The sequence below is a fragment of the Zonotrichia albicollis genome, chromosome 6 (assembly GCF_047830755.1).
Source record: "Zonotrichia albicollis isolate bZonAlb1 chromosome 6, bZonAlb1.hap1, whole genome shotgun sequence".
NCBI classification, from domain to species: domain Eukaryota; kingdom Metazoa; phylum Chordata; class Aves; order Passeriformes; family Passerellidae; genus Zonotrichia; species Zonotrichia albicollis.
The window spans coordinates 30347901-30369507 of NC_133824.1; the positions used below are offsets into that span (position 1 = coordinate 30347901).

The following is a 21607-nucleotide window of genomic DNA, read 5'->3' on the forward strand; positions in this document are numbered from 1 at the left end:
GAAAAAAAAATTAAATGTTATCCACCCAGAAGCTAAATAAGCCAGTTGCCACCTGCACAGCACTGACAGACCTCCACTGTAGCCCCAAGAGATTTATAGCTGTAAGTTAACAGCCAGCTCTTGTCACATCAAGATACAGTGTCTGACTGCCAAGACACCACATGGAGGTGACATGGGTGTGGGCCAGCATAAGGGCAGACATGCAATACACAGAGCATCTGCCAGTATCCACTTGCATTTTGTAAACTTAAGAGTGGACAAACAGAAGACAGTTAGATGTGCACAGCTCTTTTTGTCAACCCTGTACTGAAAATGCCAGCAGTGCTACTATATTTTGATGAATCTGACTTGAATCCAGTACCCATAAGCTCACACACTGAAAAGAAACAAGAATGACAAGGAGCAGGAGCCCTGGCCCAACACCTGAAGGCTGTTTACCTCAGCACTGGTTGCAGGGGTCTCAGTGACACTTGCTGGAAAGCTCACAGGTTAGTGATGCCAGTGCTGAGCCTAGGCTTTGACACGACCTCAGGTGAGCCAAGCTGCAAACAGCAGCCCACATGCAAAAAAAGCAAGATGTGATAATTACCATGCCTTTCACCAGACTGTCCCTCTCACAGACTTCAAATACAGCCCTGTCAGTCTTCCCAACACACATAAAAACAACCTTTCATCACATTTTTCTCTGCCACAGCTAAATAGTGGGAGGGTGGACAGGGAGGACAGATATGTGATTAACATATTTTTAAAAATAGCTTGCCTTTCTTTTGCCTGAACCCAACGTGACTGAGCTTTAAAGAGGAGAAAAGCATAATCAACACTTCACAAGTATCTAAAAAGGCACAGCACCTTTGGTTTTGGGAAGTGGAAAAGTTAATGACCACCATCTCAGGCCTCTGGAGAGACAGGCGTCTCTTCTCCTGGGGTATAAAGAACCTAGCTTTATCCTGCATAAACCTGTTTGTAACTTTAGGGATGGAACTGCCCTTCCTGAACATGCCAGGTTGGCATCTTGCTTAGATCAGAGGAGACTCTGTCACTCTGTCAGAGAGCTTCTAGATGGGGAGAAAAAGGGAAACCAATTTCAGGGGGGAAATAAAAATGGAATTTCTCTGGTCAACTGCTTATTTGGAGGACGTGAAACAGGAAAAGAGAAACAGTCTCTATTCCATGTTTCACAGGACTGGTAAGCAACACATTCAGGAAATATGGATTATTGGACAAAGTGCAGCTGAGGTGATCAAAGCATGATGAAAACAACTGCATGATATACATATAAGGCATGCACACAGATACAGTTATGTGCATTAAATGAATCATCCTATAGAGACTCTGATCTTGCAATCAGCCACAGAGACACTTATCTTTACATCCATTGGGTAAAATGAACCACTCATACTACCTCACCACACAATGTTAAGCACATGCTGAAGCACCCACAGGAATGGTGCCAGAGTTTGCATTCAGTTTTCTTTTAAACCTTTCAAGGTCATCACAACTCTAAAAACACTACAAAGAGTTGTGTAAGCCTGTGTACATTACAGCTGCAACATAATACCACTGTCACTTCATAAGCAGGGGAAAAGATCAGGCTGTAAGTTACAGTACTAACAGGCACACTAAGAAAAGTAACGTACACTGAACCAGAACAGAGTATGGTCTTCGTATTAAACACACACACAGAAAAATAGAAACACAATCATACCATCATCCAACCAGGCCTCAGCATTTCAGTACACTCTACAAGGCAAAATCCTGCTTGGCAGCTCTTTACAGTACTTTCCTTTCTGGGGATCTGAGAAAAGCATCCAAATGAAATCACAGTAGAGAGTGGGAGAGCAGGACATGGGACAAAACACAGGCAGCAGACCTGGAAGTAAATTCTTCTTCCAGAGAGATGGCTGCAATGCACAGGCAGCATTCCCTTTGCTGTCCAGAGACAAGACCCTCTCCCCAGCAAGGGAAACCACCCACTTTGACATTCTACGATGGATTTTGTTTCTAAGCCCTTCTTTCTGTCCTAACTGCTTCTGCAGCTACAGAGATCACTGATGATTTATAGTTCTGCCATCTCTTCAGTACAAGAGCTCCTCAACTCAATTAATCCCAAATGCTACACAAATATGTTTCAGGCCCCCAACTCCCCTCCCCACAAGCCAGGGCAGGAATACCAGCTCATCTCTCTCTGGACAGTTATAGTACTCTGCACAGCCTCCTCCTCCTCTCCTCAGCCAGGGCTGCCGGCTAAGGAGGGCCGGGTTGCTCTTCCCAGTACAACAGGCCCTAAGTGCCAGAAAAAACTAGGAGCAGAAAGAAAGAGATTATTTTGCTTGCCAACAAACCTTTAGGCAGTAGGTGATGAGTGTTCCCAATTGTTTTAAACCTCTGGAAAATACTGACAGCAAAACTAAATGCCTTATTGCAACAAGCACTCTTCCCAGGGTAACATCATATGAATGTCCACAGCAAGCGGTATTTCTCAACCCCTGGTAACCTCAGAGGTCCCCAGGTCCCCTGTAAAACACTTCTCTTTCACCAAAGAGGCAGATTTTTCCAAACAAATGAGACAATTCAGTTTCCCTGGCAGAAATGCAAAGCCAGAAGCTGCCCAGTGCACCATATCCCCTACCATGGAGGGCAATGTTATTACACACAGCAACCTGGCGGCCTTTCCCAGCCTTGCTGGTCAGCCTAGAACTTTGGTCACCAGAGTTACACCATGAAGGTCCAGGCACTGTCTGGAACAACACAGACTCTGAGCATATTATAGAGGGTTATTATATTATAGACTGGGAGCTTGGCTGTCTCCTTTTCCCAAATGTATGTTTAAACTAAACTTTGCAGGCTTACCAAGGGCCACAGGCCCCAGGCAGTGCAGGGCTCTCCCCAGGCACCAGATACCCACAGAGCCATAGGCTGGGTCAGAGTGCCCCTTCCCAAGCACACCACAGCATGTCCACAGTCACAGGAGGCTGCAGCACCTGGAAGAAGCCAGGGCAGAAGCCATGAAACTGCCAGCAGGCAGACAGACCAGGCCATGCAATTGAGGCCTGGGTGCTGCATGGCCCACTGGCTCTCACCCCAGCTCCAGCAGGCCGTGTAGAAATTCATTAATCAGCCCCCTGGCCATTTTATTAGCAGCTGTGTTTACACACTGACACTCCTGGGCAGAGATGTTCATTCCAAGGGCCTGGAGCAGCTTTGACACACAGCAGAGATAGTCCAGGCATTGCACCTACTCCCCCAGCACCACACTCATTTTTCCATTGATAGCTCCATCAGAAAAGTATTTGTTGCAGGTCTCAGACATAAAAAAGCTTATCTGCAGCTTGCTACACAAAATGGACTGCGAACTTCACAAAGCAAGTGTCCATAACTCACTCACCACAACAGTGATGCAGGAGACCTGTTCTCTCAGAAGTTACAGCCAAAGCAGGCAGTGACAAGGAAGCTGAAGGAAGCTGCCTCTCACCCAGAGCACCTCACCCTCATCCTCCCCCAGCACCAGTTATTCACGCTGCTGCTGCTGATTGCGTGTTAATACATCTCAACAGCTTAGCTCGGCAAGCCTGCAGAGACAGGCAGCACAAACCACGGATTATCAGGAAGGAAGATTATCTTCCTGCTGCAGAGGACAGTAGAATCCCAATTCCAGCCTCAAAAGCTGCTCAGGCTTCTAGAAACAGCTACATTCATTGATGCCTACCACAGACTCAGAAATATTTTTTCATGCATTTCATTAAGAACACTTTCTGTCACCTTGTATCTATTGCACTCAACCACCACTCCCATAGCAGAGTTTGGGGCACACACTGGGCAAACACTCTCCAGCCAGCCCTCATAGTTTGGAAAGGTACACAGAACCATATCTAAAGCCTATCTGGCCATGATTCAGTCCAAGAAAACTAGATGAACTGGGACAAGATGGGCTTAAGCAAAAAAAGCAAATCCCAAATTTGTCAGTTCCAGTTTACAGTCAGCAATGCTTTTGGACCCAGCTGCTCAAGAAGGATGATACCCCCAAAGCAGGTTTGAAACAACTGTGCTCAGAACTACTATATCTAGTTCAACACTGGGAGATAAGCCAAACACAAGGAGTTATGCAGCTGTTTTAAAGCTCTGGACACTGGGACACTTTGCAGAAAGTGGACAAGTACCCCTGTCTGTTTTACACTGAGGGAAAGAAGAGGCTCAAAGACAGTCTGAAGAGCAGAGCACAGAACCCAAAAACTTTAACTTCATTTTAAAAGAAAATTACAGAGCTCTATTTCAAGGTTCACTCTACCTTTATATAATTCAGCAGCAAAGAAACACTGGTTAAGAGCATGAAACACTGGTTAAGAGCAGTCTTAGCCCACACGAAGCTCTTGAAGAAAAGACTAGTATTGATGAAACATAACTGGCAGAAAGAAGTCCTTTCACTCATATAGCCTGTTTCTCTGTGGGACAGGATCATTCAACAGACTCTTTTGATACTATGTTACCATAAAGACAGCTTGGTTTTGGATCTCAGCTTGCTAATGCTTTCGAGCACAGGCAAGTGCTTAACCAAGTACACCCTGACACTCATGCCCCCTCAAGATACCTCTGACACCATCCCTCATCCCCTCATGGTTCCAGTCACACCATGGCCATAGCCAAAGCACAGAGCACAGCACAGTTCACAGAGTTCTGAACACCAAGACCTGCCACCAAATAAGTAGGCAGGTCCTGCAGACACTTCTTTCACCCTCAGTCTTATTCTTATGTTTCAGGAGCATCACCAGCATCTAGATTGCATTAGGGACTGTGCAACGAGCTCAGGCTCCTTTGGTGCAAAGACTGGCCTGAGCAATGGTGCTTTTTTTTTTGTAAATGAAAGCATCCCTAGTACAAACAAGACTTCAAAGGCAAGCAGCCCCTTATGTGCTACTCAAAGGTGAGCAGCCAATTTCAAAGCCCTTGGGAGACCTCAAAGGCTACCACTCTGAGCACAGGAGAGGTAGCTAACACTTCAATACTGGCACCTCAAATACCTGCCCGTGCTGGGCCTGTCTGTCAATAGGGAAGGGTTTCTGCAGAGGCAGCACTGCTTTTCACAGTGCCTACCTGGGAGAAAAAACAGGAGCAGAAAGCGTTACAACTCTATATCCTTGAATCCACAGGCACTGCCTTTTAGTTGTTTTCTCCTTTCAGAATCTCCTTGATCTACCTGCTCTCAAGACATTTGTTTAATGTTATGACTCTCTACTATGATGCAACCTCAGATAATCTACCTTTTTCCTGAGAAAAGTGTCTCTCAAGTCCACGATGGGGGAAATTTCGGACTAATTGTGCAAAGTGTCAGGAAGATGCAGAAATTAAAGAAGCATCACTGTAAGGAAGGAATGGCATTGTTAAAATTTCATTGGGTAAGAAATCTCATATTAGTAGTTATATCACATTAGCTATCTTGACCAACTATGAATTTTAATACTGTATTTGGGAGAACAAGCAGGTCTGACTTTTATTGCTATTGACTTGGAAACTCTGAATACACCAGCAGTTCATAGTCCTCTACAGTACTATTTTCAATCAGTTTCCTCACAGTAACTAACAACAGTACTGGTCTCCTGGGACACTAGCAAATTTACAAGGCTTACTGGGGTTTCCACAGCTCTAATTCTTATGGTGCTTAATCTGCTTGAGCTTGTTGGAAAGTCATCATCATTAGAGCTACTAAAATCATTAGTGACAATAGAACCAAGTCAGCATCTACAACAGCACAGTTTGCGGACTTTAAAGCAAATAATCTTAAATGAACACAAGTCCCCCTCACATGGGAGAGATGAGAAACATCCCTGGTAATCTCCAAGAGGTTGGGCTTTGTGACTAAGGCTAGGACTTGGCCTTAGAGGATCAAGATTCAGTTTCTAGGTCTGCCTCAGACTTCCTGTGGGAGTTTGGAACCATATCTTTATAGAAAAAGCATGTCCCATTCCTTCCATCCCTTTAGTTTTTTAAACCTGAAGCTCCTCTGGTCTGGGTCTACTTTATCCTGTCTGTCCAGTGCTCATCAAAGCAAGGTTGAGAGATGGGATGCTCCTGCAGTCTATGGTCATACAAATACTAGCAACGAGTCACATTTGCATTGATAATTTTGAATACAGACCACACAGCACAGCTGATTACAACAGCTGCAGGCCTCAGTTGTGTATTTTCCTTGCACAACACACAAACATGCTCAGGGCAAGGATAAGCAGCCCTGTGGTGAAGGGAAATAGCAGGAGGGTTTTCCAAATTGCAGTAGCCACCCTTTGGTGGGTACAGCCTCAGCAGAGCCTGCAGGGTTTCAGGCACAGGGACCAGCCCACATCTGGAGCTGGGAACCAGAGCAGCAAGCGTGCCGCAACCCTGCTGTGCACATACCAGAGCCCTCAGAAACTTCCAGCTATGCGGAGGCAGGTATGTCAGGCACAAACACAAGCCTGAAGTAACTGAAACTGGGCTTGGTGATAGTTAATTATTCAGTCCTTAGCTGGGATCACTCAGCATTAATGTCAGGGCTAAGCACTGTTTGAGTGCCATGTATGCACCATTCCTGGCACCGAACATCAAAACCTTCGAAAAAAGACAAAGAGTAGCTAGTATCTGTTGTTTGCTTTCACTCACAAAGAAAACTGTACCAAGGCTAATCAAGCAACTTCTCCCCAGGACCTGATCAACAGGAAACAAAATATCTACTTCAATTTTCCAGGCCATCAAAATGCTGACCACCACTTTCTCAGCCAAAAATGGAGGTGGTGCCCTGTAGTTACTTTCCACTAGACACAGAGAACAGTAAAATATAAAAGTTATTTCACAGGTGCTTACAGATCACTGATGGTGGAAAATCAAATATTGGCCCAGCCTGGTCTGACTCCCAACCAACACTTCAATTGCTCTGCCCTTCTGAAACACATGAGGTGATACACCACAGGGAGAGCTAAGCATGCAGCTAGTGAAACAGATGGTACACTCTGAAGGAGGTCTCTTTCCACTGTGTCAGAGGATGCCTTTCTCCACCAGCCCCCTCAGCACCACAGTGAACAACAGCTCTGACTAGCAAGCAGCAAATGTACCACCTGCAACATCTCTGAACAGCCTGATCTCTGCCATCTTACTATCCCAGCCAGGTTTTTGGCAAACCCTACACGCTTCACAGCCCATGGACAAAGGGGGGATTCTGTACACAGCTCACCCAGCACAGCAGGGACAGCAGTGTGAAACCTGCTTATGAGCCTCCCCAGCCAGGTTAGCCAAGTCCTGTGTGCCCTCTCAAGGAGGTGAAGAACAACATTCAAGGCAGGACCACAGCAGCTCTGAAAGGTTATCCAGGTAAGCAGTCTATGACCATCCACAGGAAGCAAGAACTATTAAAACCTCTGAGGCAGATGACCTGGTTTGTGTTATTCATGCTGACTTCACCCAGCACCTCATCATGCTCCTCCTGCCATGGAGACGTTTTCCTGTTGTCTTTCACAGTCAAGACAGCACGTGACTTAGGGGTGACTAGAAGAATGGATCTTGCCAGCAATCTTGCTTCAAGATTGGCAAAAAGTATCACAGTGTTTTATGCATACAACTGCAGGCTATAAGACCAAATTTATTGAATTTTTTTATATCCATTGTACTTCAAGACCCAAAGTCAACTGGCACTGTAGTCCACCAGCAGAAGAACTCTGGCTTTGATATGCTCTGTAAATGTAAGTCACATTTAACACTCATGTTTATACCAAGGGAGCTAGCCAGATCAGCCTGTATTTTCAAGACAAGGCATCTCATTCACAGATTGAAGACTGGAACAAGAAAATGCTGTGTGTTAAACTATTCACAAACACAGAGGCACCCTGAGCACCACATATCCAAGGGTAGAATAGGGAGGACCAGAGCAGGGAACCAAGCAGGGAAGCACTCAACCCCTGAGCTATGACACTCTCACCTGTTCCACAGACTATCTACAGATACAGACATGCCACTGAAATGCAGGTCTGGCTATGGAGAACCCAACCAGCCTTTGTCCTGTGCTTTAAGGGACACTGTTATAAACCTGACCAGAGACAGACATGAAATCCCTTCTATGTCTGAACAGCAGGCCCTAAGCTGTTGAAGCAATTGGCTGCATTTAGACTGAGCAGTGCAGAGCTGTGAGAGAGATCCCCAGCTACCACCTGGGGTCAAGCAATATTCATGGATGCTGAAGCAGAACAGGCACAGTAGCAGACATCCAGATCAAGGTTACAGGCATTCCCGCAGCTGTACCCCTGGCTGCACTGGTCCCAGAGACGGGCTGAGTGCTGCTCAGACAGCAGTGGAATGAAAAGCATGAATGGGGCAATACTGCACTGACTAGCTCCTCAAAAGCACCATCATTTTGTAGAAGACCCTTCCAAAGCCTGCCAAAAGAAAAGCAGACAGGCTGCCCTCTACCTCACCCTCACAGTCAGGCTGCTCTGCCCTGCATCCAGCTCCCTGGGAACCCAGCAGGTTCTGCTGCTGCAGGACAAGTTCCCAAAGACTTACAAAGAATCCCACTCTGCAGCAAGCCTCAGCTGCACCTGAAGTGATTTAATAAGAGGTGATGATTTTTGGTGCATTTATATAAGTGAACTAAACTTGTCTGGTTTCTGGTTCTGTTACAGTTCAGGTTCAGCAATTCTCAGCTGATCCAGTTAAGACCAGCAGTGGTCTGACACGATTCATGCTGGAAGCCACAATATTTTCAAACAAAAAGGACTGTGTGCTGAAGGCAGGAAGCTACAGTCAGGCCAGAAACATGACTCCAGTCTCCTGTGTCCAGGACAGCCTGTGGTCCCTGCTGAGATCTCAGGGGATTAAGACGCTGGAGAACTTTGTTGGGAATGATAAGACATGAGGGGTCTGAAGCTTCCATGGATTTGTTTTCCTCTTAAATCTGTGCAAGTTCACTAGCAGGACACAGAAGTACACAGAAGTACTTGTTTCTACTGGCTGGCAGTAAGAACAGACCATGCCTCACCAAAGGAGGACAGGAAACCCTGTCCCACTAGGAGCAATTTAGTCAGGGTTCATGTTCAGAACTAAAGCTCTCAAGAAGGTTTTGCAGAGCCACCCAGTCCAACTCAGCATCATGGGGCAGGAACAGGCACTCCAGCTGCACATGTTTGCATGCCACTTGGAGAGAGGAGAGACCACAACACAACAGCTCTCTGCTGAATGACTTCCTGCTGAGGAATTCAGGTTTTAGTCAAAGCACTCTTTTAAACAGACAACTTGAAATATTTCTGGCTTAGAAAAAACAGCAGAGATCAAAGAAAACAGCAGCAAATTCCAAATGTGTTTCTTTGATTCACTGGCTTCCTGTTTCAGGGAAAGCCTGTAGCAGGTTTTGTAGCAATTTGTTTCTACATTGACATTCGCAATCTGATTTGACTAAGGATACCCGCACACGCCCTCCCCCCTGAAACAGGCACTGCTACATGGCGCTGCTACATCGCTTAAAAAGAGGTTCATATTTACAAGTGTAGAGCTCAACAATACAAACAACCCCTGCAGGAACCGCACTTGCTTAGGTACATTAGTTCTGTGAGCAGGGTACTACAGCAACTAGGACATTTTAACAATGGGAGATGGGTCAGGCCTGAGCTTCCCCTCAGTCCTGATGGTGCTGCTCTGCAGGGTGATTCAAAGGCACTTAGCGCCCAGCTTTTAACCCCGCGTCTCTACTGGAATCACAAGCACCGTGACCAGATGCACGGCTGGATTTCTGGCAGGGCTAGTAATCCTCTAGAAATTGAATGCAGGCCAATCAACTTATCTGAGGAAATTTTAGCTTCCAACCGCCACACCAATACATTACAAATCCCAACAGTCAACAAGCTTTAGACTTAAGTCACAGTACCCTAGGTCTATATTGGTTCAACACAAAAAGCAGAGATCTGGAGAGTACAGCAAAAGTGGACTCAAGCCATGAACATGAGAAGACACACAAAAAAAGGAGAAGTCTAACCACAAAACTAGTCAGGCAGCAACAAAAATCAGGACTCCCACTAAACAAAAGCTGTTTTCAAAAAGCAGTAACAAAACCAAACACTATATCCCATTTGTCAACAAGCTTTACTTAGAGCTCCCATTCGTCCCCCCCTTTTCCTTTTTTTAAATGTCCATGATTATCTATTGGCTCCCTAGTTTTACTTCTGTAGAGATTTCCTGGAGCTCTACAGTAAAATCATGCATTAATCACAGCAAGAAACTAGTCCTAGTCGAAGTCACAAAACAAGTTCTCTCTTGTACAGATCCCAAGTAACACACTGCATGTCCTGCACAGCCATCATGCAAAATATCTCTCTTTACCCACACTCCCCCTTCCACAGCAATGCACAAACAGGTCTCTGCAGAGCCAGCCTCCCACAGACTGCCCACGGCCAGCCCAGCAGTACACGGCTGCTCCACTGAAAGGAGGCAATTTCACAGGCCTTCTCTTCGGCATGACAAACTGCCCGAGGGCTCTGGCCCTAATCACTGAGACAGCCTGGCGAGCCTCACACACCCAAGGGGTTCTTTAGGAAAGAGCTGGGACACTTCCCACTGGAGGGGAAAAAACCCAAACCACCACAGTTCATGGAAGTTTAAGCAGTGCCACCCAGGGTGCTTGTCCACCTTAAATCAAGCACGTGGCTGCAATAAAAAGTTGAGGCACTCAAAGGGCTGTTGAGGGCTGGGTCTTCACCTACATCTGCATATGCAAAGCACAATATCATCTTCCAGGCATTTATTTAGGGCAACAGTCCATCCAGCTCCATCCTGTGTAACCAAGCAGCGTCCAGCTGTGATGACCAACTTCACAGGCTCTTCCATGCTTCCAGTTTCATACAGCTCTCGGAGCAGTTATTTCTCATAAAGTCCAAGAGACAAGGATGCCTCAAAGACTCCCTCCTGCTGGTCAGAAAAGATCCTTCAGGAATTATGTGTATGATGGTCACCATTACTCCCAGGGGTTTTTACACACACCAAATAGCAGACTGAAAGCTGTTTCTGCTATTTTAGAAAAACAGAACTGCTTCTCACCTTGGAAAGCAGAGGAGCACACATGTAGCAGAGGGGGCGTCTCCACAGATACCCAACATCTGTAAGATCTTTGATAAAGGGCCCACTCCCTTTCACCTTGGCTCCTCTAGCTGGCCCACTGATGGCAGACCTAACTCACCTGAGCTAATTCAGAGCAGACCACTTCAGGAAACCAACACCTGCACCTAACTCCTCATAATGCCAAACTGATTCTGCCAGCCAAACTCATTCTACCAGCAAACTCCCCATCAGTTCCTTTGCACCTCCACTGATTAATGGCTCTCACTAATAAGATAGACAAAATCCAACCCTGAAACCCAAATTTGATGGTGCAGAATGAATCCATGATATCCCTCCCCAGGGGTTCAGATAGCCCTGGGTGCACACTAGGAGACAGCATGAAAGATAAAATGGAGCTCTCCCAAAAGGCAAATGTAAGGAAAGCAAAATGAAACACGTGCCACAGAATACCCAGGGTATGTAGCAGCAGGTCCCAGCCCTGAAAAGAAGTGTGCAGACCACAGAGCCAAAATCAAATGCCCACCATATGTGAAGGTACAAGTGGCTTTTGTGTCTTCCAGTAGAAGTCGCTGCAGAATACAGACCAACAAAGACCAACAAAGCACATTTCACCAGCAGTCCACAGGCTGCATGAAATGTACATACATGCACATTGCACACACTGAGGTCAGGCACAAGCACCAAGGACTTTCCCCTAGACAACTTTGAGGAAGCCAGGCAGGTTTTTCTCTTGCTTGGCAAGAGAAGAATACTGTGTTCCTTGATATTAAAGAGCCATCTAAGGCAAACTCTGACCTGAACCAGAGTTCTGAGAACAGGATGTCATGCTGGGGAAAGACCATTTTTAGGCACAGTGTCATTTCTTTCCCTTGAAATTTTAGATACACTCTTCGCTTCAAGAGAGAAATTTTGAAACTTTACTGTTTTGAGCCAATGAATACACTTTTCAGACATGTATAACAAGCATTTCTTATTTATTAGAAAGCCTTCACAAAAGGGGAGGGATTAAGTTTTCTATTTATGGAGACAGAGAGCTACACAAAGGCTGAGTGATTTGCCCAGGGTTACATTACAGGTGAATCAGTGGTAGGGACAGAACAAGGTGCCCTGACTCAGAGGCACCTGCTGTCAGCAATGCCACCCAGCTCTTGCACTCCCTGAAGCCAGGCTTAAATCATCCTCTCCTCATGACACCAGTCAATTCCTAGTCAGTGAGTGCCTGTCAGGAATTCTCCAAAACACCAAGAAGAATGATGGATTTTATGAATCCATGGGGGGTTAGCTTTTAACAGAAGCTAACCCCAAGGAAAGGCCGTCTGAGGCACACAGAAGAAAGCAAATCCCAATCTGTAGAACACAGATGCTATCTGAACAGATACCTCCAAGACATGTTTCACATCTTTCATATCATCCTTCCCTTGCCCACATGCTCACAGAACTCTCCTTTGCAGGGTGAGAGCAATTGCCTACACACAAGAGATGCTTCTGTATCCTCAGCTCCCAGTAATGCAGGTTAGCAGCTGGTAACATGGAGGAAGAGGCAGCACTGCATTCCTCCTGTCAGTCATCTGTAACAACTCCACACACCACTGTGTGGGAAACCCCAAAAGCTTTCTGATACAGACTGGGTTCATATCACACAAGCAAAAAGAATACTTCAAAAGAGGAGCACAAGCTTCAGGAAGGATCTGCAGAAGAGCAAAGATCCCAACCAAAAGACAGACCAGTTCCTCTGCATCACTCTACAGTTATACCAAGTCTCCCAAAGCAGCATCACCAGTACAGATGGAAACTAATGCCACAAAGTTAAAGCACGCTGCTGCACCACACAGCACTCACCTTGCTGCCTATATCTTCTCGCTTGTTCCCAGGCTTGCTTCTCCTCAGCTTAATGGAAGGGGAGCGAAGCAGATTTTTGATGCGACTCGTTATCGTAGACCCTTCGACTGACATCATCTCCAGGTGCCACGAAGGTGCTCACCCCACACACAGGCTGTGCCTGGGGAACGAGCCCAGGTTTGAGGCAGAAACACCGATGGGCTCAGCTTGGCTCCCACGCATTCACATATCTCTCGGCAATTCTGCTCGGGAACTCCACTCCTGTTACACTGCAAAGCTATTCACAGAGCCTGGCAGACTTTCCTTTTGCAGATTCCAGAGGATCAAATCAGCAGCAATCTAAACTGAAAGATGCACCGTGAGTCAATATGATATTCACAGTAAATTGAATTCTAGCCTCATTCTTTGCAAGAAATATGAACGCAAGTGCTTACAGGGATGGAGGCAGCATTACTATTTTCAGAGGTTTCCACACAAATTATCATCCATTTAGTATCAATTAACACATCTATACCAATTCCCAAATCCAAAATTTAGATTTTGCATTTCAATATCATCTTATGAAAAAGACAAAAATTCCCACCCCTTGCTTTAGCTCCTTACATGTCCATTCCACCTTCTGCTTCACAGCCTGGAAAGCACAATGCTGTACTTGACTATTAAACACCGAGTCGCAGAAAAACCTCGAGAATACACACGGGGGAGTTTTTAACTCTCACAAATCTATCTCTGCTTTAAGTCCACACAGTTACATAGTGTGTGATAGCAGATAATAAAGGCATTTGATGTTTCCACGTCCCCCCACCCCTATTTATAAAGTGAACCAAGGAGGCACTATAGCGGCTGCCGAGGATTACAGACCCCCGGCCAACACCTCCACCTTTCCCGAAGTAGCCGGTGGTGGCCGGAGGAAAGAGGGATGCAGTCAGAGCCTGCAGTGAATGATCCTCCCGGCTTCTGTGCAAAATGGGGGCGGGGGGAAGAAAGAGAGAGACAGAGAGAAGGGGAGACAGAAGCGCGGAGAGGAAGAGAGAAGTCCAAGCCAGTGCAGCTGGCAGCCTCCTCCCTGCGGCGGCAGCACTGCGGGTGAGGGGCTGCGCCTCCTCCCCCCGCCCCAGCGCGCCCCGCCGCGTTGAACGTCTCCTACCTGGCGCCCAGGAACGGCGATCTCGGCACCCGCCGTGCCCCGCAGCGCCTGCCCATGCAGCCGGCCTGCCTCGAGGAGGGGCCGAGGCGCGGGCCGCCCCCGCGGGCGGGGCGGGGGCCGTCCCCTGGGCGGTGGCGGCAGGGAGGGAGCGGCAGCGAGGGGGCGGCTCCGCAGTGCCAGGTGCGGGCCAGGCGCCGGGGCCAGGCCGGGACCCGCCCGCCGAGCCCGCCAGCGCAGGGGCGCGCCGCCCGTTCGCCCGCCCCGGCCCCGGCCCCGGCCCGGCCGCGCTACGGCGGCTCGCGCGGGCCAAACCGCGGCCCCGAGGCGGCGGAGGGAGACGGGCGGCGCTGGCGGAGGGATCGCCACGCGGCGGCCGTGCCCGCGCTCTGTGGGGGGAGCCTGTGTTGGTCCGGGCCCGGGGAGGCCGTCGGCGCTGGTCGAGCTCAGTCACGTTCTGATGGGGATCCGAGGGCGCGTCTCCCCCGCAAGGGCCAAGCGAGACCCGGGGAAAGGTCAACGGCACGTTCGAGGCCCGTCCTACCATGCCCGCCGCCCCTCAGCGCCCATGGCTGCGCCCTCCATCTCCACCGTGCCCTGTCACCTTGTCACCCTGCCCATCTTTTCCTGGTTGAACCTGTTACTGTAGTGTCTCCGGCAGAAATGGAACACGGGTTAGCTTAACATCCAAACTTAATATGGTAGTTCCCAAAAATAACCAAAGTACACTTGCCAACAATAGCTAAGCAAATATGGAGCATCCCTTGAACAACGACACCAGAAATCTGGAAAATTGGCCCATACATAATACAAGAGGTAGGACAACAGCCGATGTCATGTAACCCATCTTGGTCTCAAACGAGTTGAATTTTTGGTGTGAGTTAGTGTGTCTGCAATTCAACTGCACTGTTTGCCAACCCTCTGACTGGAGTTGTTTCTTTTGAACAAAAGCATTTACAAATTTTGGGTGCTTCCTCCCCCTTCAGAGTGGGTTGGCGCACCATGCCTGGGGTGTTGCTGTCGCTGGGGGTGTCACAGTGACCTGACTGCCCCACACCTGCCTGGCCCTTCCTGGCTGGTCACCACATCCTGCCTGTGCCACAAAAGGAGCCTCCTGTGGAGTGACAGGGAAGGGGACTGTGAGACCCTGTCACCCTGCTGCTCTGGGGTGGGAGAGGGGACAGAGAGTGTCACCTTGTGCCCCTATAGTGTGGGACAGCTGACACTTCACATCTGGTGTGTGGATCTTTTACCGGGGCTAGGATGTTCACAGAGCTGGTGTGGAGGCTGCTGGCAAAGGCACCCACGAGCACCTGAGCTGGGTATTCCTGCATGACCATGGGAGCCCACAACCACACAATGGCATGGCAGGGCCCCACTGCATAGGTTCCCAACTATGAGGAAGTCCTGGAGTTCCTTCTCCCCTCAGCTCTTCAAAGTTTTTGTTAGGAGTCTGGCAGCCCACTGGCACATCAAGACACCCCATGGAGTCAAAAATTTGGACACTTGTGTGCTGGCTCCTAGTAGGTGAGAGCCTAGAAGCAAATACACAATACAGATCAGGCCAGCAAGAGGGTTTTGCCCTGGAGCTAATACCCATTCCCCAAGGAAGAGTTCAGGAGCCACTATGCTAATTCCTTTGCTTCCCAAGGGGGAAAGAGACAGCTGCCCTACCATGCCACAGCAGCTACTAACCACATGAGAGGAGCTGCCAGATCTCACAAGCCAGCAGGCCTGAATTGCTGTCAGAAGGCATACATTTAGGATGCAGCTCTGTATTTCAGCCCAAAGACATTGCATGTATCAACACAACCCTAAAGGGGGGAAGCAAACCGGCCTTTCATAGCATGGGAAAGTCCTGCTAGCTCCCTCTTCCTTAACATGCCCTGCCATTTACTACATTTTCCCCACATCCTTGGAGTATCTTTCTGGCTCCCTGTTGCCTGCTGTGGGTGACCTGCTCCCTTTCTTTGGTGACTGTCCTGCCTTCAGTGACTAACTCAAACCCAGACTATTCATGGCAATTGGAGAGGATCTTTCCAAAAATACAGGCTGTGAAAATTTGCTGAAGTTCGGGCAGAAATTTACAATGACAAATGATCCACATGGGCTATGGTCTTCCCCATGGTGGCCAGCACACTGCCAGCATCACAGCTTGTGACTGTGTGAACCTGCACCACCGGAATTTCAGGAAAAGTTTGTTTGCATTCCAGGTGGGATTCTGAGCAGGCACAAGGGCTTGCAGGACTAGGAACTTAAGGTTTATCTGGTCAGAAACCTGCATAAATTGATGAAAACACCCATAGGGCATACTGCTAATCTCTATCAGTAACTTGGAGGAAGTGAATCTAAAATGTCAGTGTCTAACCTTTGATAGCTTTTGTTTTGATACATGTGCCAGAGAGAAATCCATGCTTGTTGCTGCGTCAAAATGTCATAAGGTTCTGGGAACTATGGCTTTTTGGAAGATATCAAATTTTGTGGGATTTAAAACAAAATTGCAAGAGTTGGTAACATTGCAATTGTTTTTAAAATGAAAGTAACTGATGTTCATGGAGTTAAGAGTGTATATATAGAATCATGGAATCGTATGGGTGTCTTATCTTTCAGCCCCAGACATAGTCTACAACTGAGAGGTGGCACATAAAAAAAGGATTCTTTTAGAAAATGTGAATGTTGTCCATTCCTACCAAACCTCTTGTCCTATTGCTCAACAACAGTGTTTTTATGCTAAGGGTGAGGAGAAACTCGTGAAGGAAACCAGGCCTGCTGTTGCAGCAAAAATAAAATCCCTCTTGTAGGAAGATTTACACATATTGTTAGCTTAATCCACGCTATCAGTTCTAGTGAGTGGAACTACTCACAGTGGATATGGAGTTCGAAAAAAGCACCAGCCTGTACAGGGCTGGGACCTGGCACTGCACAGGAAAAAAAATGTAGTCAATAGTTCTTAAATTTCTGCTGTTCAACACTAAAACATCAGAGTCATCACATTTGGGATAAGTGCATACATTTGAGAAAGAGCTGAGGGATGGCTTTGAAAACAAGGGACAGCTGAGATGTATGCTTGGGAGACGCTGTTTAAATGCAAGTAGAATTGTTCCTCTTTTGTTGGAAGCTGAGCACAGCATAATGTGATTTGTGATTACAATACTTTGTGTCTGTGAAGCGACTGAAGAGACAAGCTAACTCTGAAACATCACTGGACTTCTAAATTCACTGAAAAGGAACGGGGACAGGGAACGGATGTTTCAGATTTTCAGACTAAAGCATACTACCTTTCTAGTTATTTTTGAAGCAGCATGAAATGTCACAGTTTCTTCAGTTTGTCCTAAGGAGAAAGATCTTGCCAGTGGTTTTTAAAGAAACTTTTTCTATAGTTTCATTAATAAAAACACTTGCTCTTTTTTCTTTGATCTCAATAACACAAAAGGGAAACAGGCAGGAAACACCAGTTTCCTCTAGGTATTGCAGTACCAGTCTCACCACACACCTGTTTCATTGTTAGACATATACAATTTTCCAATTGTAGTATCAAATTTGTGAAAGGTTATGAAAGTGAAAAACCCTTGCACTAACTCTACAACTACTGGAGCTTTAGCTGGAGTGAAACCAGAGCAGATGATGCTGTCCTGCATGGCTTCTGTTCTCCCAGCCCTATCCTCCAAGAAGTACCAACCCACTTGAAATGGAGAAACTGCTTTTGATCCAGTGGCATGGCTAGAAGCAATTGGTAAACCTGCTGCTCCATGACAAGCTTCCTGATGTTGCTCTTGCTCGTGGTGTCCAAAATAAGCTTTCCTATGGCAGCAGTCAAGCTGGTAATCTGCTGGCCAGCCACTGTGTTGAAGCTCATTAAAGGTGCGTGTGTGGCTTGTGCTGGGCAAGTGCTTCACTCTGTGCTCACTCACCCCAGAGCTTGCTGCTGTTTCTTTTGTTAAAGTGCCATTATTGCCTCCTCACTATTGCCACAGATTACCTTTATTTCTGAACAAGGCTTGTGTTTTTACAGTATGTTCCTGTAGGGCCCATCTCCATAGGACAGTGCCTTGACTGAGATCAGTTAGTGATAACCAAAAGCCCCAGGACTTTCAGCTTCTCTCTAGAGTCATGAATTCTTCCTTGACAGAAAGGATAATGTACCATGAATAAATTATGTCATTTATCTTTGATGTTTTCAGCATTTGCTCTTGAATTATGTGTTCTCAAAGAAGTCTTTCTGAGAGATGCCTTAAGTAATGAAAGAACAGATGCCTCAACAAATTAAATACCATATTTTTAAGCACTAGGTAATGAAGTAGCTGAAAAGTTTTTTCTTTGTTGCAGAAATCCTCCATGATTTTCTAAGAAATAGCATTTTGCAATAGTTCTGAAATCCTGTAGGGCTCTAAGCAAAAGGAACATTTTGGAAGTGATTTTTTTTTAAAAAAAGTTACTTTCCTAGTTAAGAATATGGTGATAAAATAAGAGCACATAAAAAGAAGACACAAAGCAACAGAGCAGAAGTGCTACATGAGCCCTCTCAGTGTGATATTAAACCTTTCCTTGAACATGTTCTTCTTAAAAAGCTCTTCTCACTACCTGTGGCCAGGCAGGGAGCATGGGCTGAGTCTCCAGACCACTGTGCTGACATGCTGAGAGCAGATGTAGTCCCATGACTGGATACACTAAGTGCTTTCCAAACTCTCTGTGTGATGGGGCTGCAAGGTACTCTGTGCCTCTGAAACCCTGATGTGCTGATACCATGTCACAGCCAAGCCCCTGAGTGGTGGCTTGCTCAGCTTGGGGTCTTGCCATTTAAAATTTGTTTTCTTTGCCAGAGAAACAGATCTGAGAAAGGATTTCATTTTTTCAGACACCAGTGTGCTGGAGCTGACCTGCTCTCTGGTACTAGAGGGAGCTCCAAACTGGAAGCTGTGGCAGCCAGCAAGAGCGATTGAGGCCAGATCAGTGACCAGGTGAGTTAGTCAGGGAGCAGCATCACACTCATGCAGATTCACAGCTCCCACACAGCTTAGAGGATGGGTTGATCACCTGCACGTGTGCCTGCAGAAGTAGTGGGGACAGACATTTTTCTCCATGCCCTCACTGCTATGTCCCTGAGCAGCTTTCAGGCCAAATGAAGAGCAGCGAACATAAACTTTAAACTCTGTGTAAGAAAAGCATTTGGTCTTCTTCTGTAAGAGCTGCCTACCCTCCAACCTCCAAAGGACCATAGTGCTGCTTTCCAGATAGGATAATGACTGTCATTTCAGCCTCACAGGATGTTGATTCAGCAGGGTCATTATGGCTTTTTCCTCATGTTGACTTCTTGTTACAGCAGTGAACAGCAGGCACTCAGATGTGGAGAGAGGGTGGAGGAGGAAAGATAAACAGCTTTGGTCTAGTCTGGAATAAAAATAACATATATGTATAGTGTATGAGAAACTAGACAGGTAGAGTGTAAAAGAAGAAAAGCAGTTACCAGGCAGCAAACAGAGGGCATTTCATGTTTAACTTTTATCCAACCATGAAAATAACTATGAACTTAATAATAATTTCATTATTAGCCTCTTAATTAAATATGAATTTGCCCCAGCAAAAAGCACCAAGAGTTCTTTTCTGGACATACAGAGGTCTCCAAAGCTCAATGTACACTAGGTCAGGTGATGAAAGTCAAGCAGAGTTAGTTGGTTTTGTTGCCTTGTTTGCTGGCAGTGAGCTTTGTCCCTTCCTCTCTCTCATTTATTGCCACAGCTACAAGGGATAAGCAGAGTGAGTTTCTAGAAATTGTTTTGAACCATAGCTTAGGCCTTTTTATCAGGCTCCTGATACCTGACTTGAAATGTTTAGAATCCAGCCAGCAGTTACACAGGATCTTTTCTTCATGTGTTCCCATTGAAAAGTCATGTAGACATCTATGGTTCATAATGCATTCAGGGAAAATATGCTTATATCATAGATCCCAGCTGTGCTTTAAAAAAAGAAAAATATACATGCATGAATGCCATTCAGCTGGTTGCTAGGAAATTGTGCTGATAAAGCAAAACCATGGGGAATGCAAACAAAATGTGTAGTATAGAAAGTCCAGCTGAAGACATAAAGTTACTGCTTAGAAAAGACTTTTATCCACTAAGGACTAATAGTTTCTGGAATAAGACAAAATGTGTAGAGATGTACTTGTAAATCCCAGGCACAGCTACACTCATTTTTTTCTGAATTAGAAGAATATCCCCTAAACTGAAGGAAAAATTACAAATCCATTTCAATTTTGAGTCTGCTATTGTAACAGGTGAACTAATCTGCTTATGTCTCACTCCTGTATTTTGAGGGATCAGCAAAACTCATGCTCTCAATTAAAACTATTTTTAACATAATTAGCAAAGTGTGCACAAGTGTCCATTCAGCTGTCAAAGCAAGGCCATGTTCTGACTCACCTGGTGCCTGAGGCACATGTGCATCCGGTGCACAGTCAGGTGTGCTTTCCAGCCTGCTGTGCTGTGGCAGATGTGATTGATAGAAAAAAAAATCTGTACTGGCTGACTGAAGCCTGGAGGAATGGCTGTGGACTTCCCACAGCCACCTTGGGCAGCACACAGCTCGGGAGAGCCTCAGCAGCACCGGAGTGCTGCAGGGGCAGACCAGCCTGGCAGGGCACTGCAGGGCCAGGGGCTCCCTAGAGCAAGGCCACAGCTCCCACTACTTCTGCTCCAGCCCCTCCACTAGTGCAACACTAGCTGTGTGAGCAGCTATACCCACTAGCTGTGGCCTGGCCACACATTTGTGCATTAGCCAGCTTGTGGAGGGAGATAAATGATGATAAAACCCTATTAAATTTCCACCAGAAGCAGGACCTGTCTCTGATGTCCATTTCTCAGTGGCAAGGGATGAGAATGCCATGCAGTAGCTGCTGAATGGGAGTGTGTTGTGCTTCCTGCTGGCTGCGTGGAGGTTACAAGGGAGGATAAACATCAGGTACTGAGGCAAAACTCAGCTTGGACACTGGGCCACCATCACAGCTTTGGCTGGTCAGACAAGCCACAACAGGGTACTCAGGCCAGTCCCCAGGAGACCTCTCAAGGTTAGATCTAGCAGAGTCTGGCCCCATTTGCACACAGGACCAAATGGTTTGACAGTCTCAAAAGCCCTTGATGGGACTGCGGTGTTGCATGAACTCTGTCACTTTTAGACCGTAGTTATCTGGGACCTTAGATGTGGGCAGAGACAAGAGCAGCACCGTGCAGATAGGAGAGGGATGTCTCCCATTGACTGGACAGGTGCCAGGGCTGCCAGGCACACAGAGATTGGATGTTGGACACTCTTACTTGCAAAGGGAGTCCAGATCTGAAAGCCACATGATAGGAAAGCATTTGAATGAACTGGTACTTAAATAGGGGATGCCAAATCCTTGTTGCTATTTGTACGAGTTATTTGTCTTCCATTGTTCTCCCTAATTACTGCTCTCTGGAAATACCTACCCCAGGATGAAATTACCATTGAACTCTGTGACGAGGAATAAAGGCCTCCCTGAGAGCAATCACTTTATACCTTTCCCAGTTTTGGGCTCATGAACTTTTTCGA

The 21607-nt window shown here is 46.7% G+C and overlaps 1 protein-coding gene across 8 annotated transcripts in view; it reads right to left on the bottom strand.

The window, feature by feature from the left end:
• MAPKBP1 (mitogen-activated protein kinase binding protein 1) overlaps positions 1-14355 on the bottom strand; it is a 100968-nt gene extending 86613 nt beyond the window's left edge. For 3 of the 8 annotated variants that reach the window (XM_074542993.1, XM_074542997.1, XM_074542989.1), the window contains exons 1-2: positions 14051-14354; positions 12904-13247 (exon numbers count right to left, since the gene is read on the bottom strand). In XM_074542993.1, the coding sequence (XP_074399094.1) occupies positions 12904-13020 (117 nt within the window). In that variant the 5' untranslated portion in view covers positions 13021-13247; positions 14051-14354. Of the gene's footprint in view, positions 1-12903; positions 13248-13506; positions 13976-14050 lie in introns of those variants that run through there. The other 5 variants (XM_074542995.1, XM_074542990.1, XM_074542992.1 and 2 more) reach the window with 5 other exon arrangements.
• Between the last annotated feature and the right edge of the window lie 7252 nt (positions 14356-21607).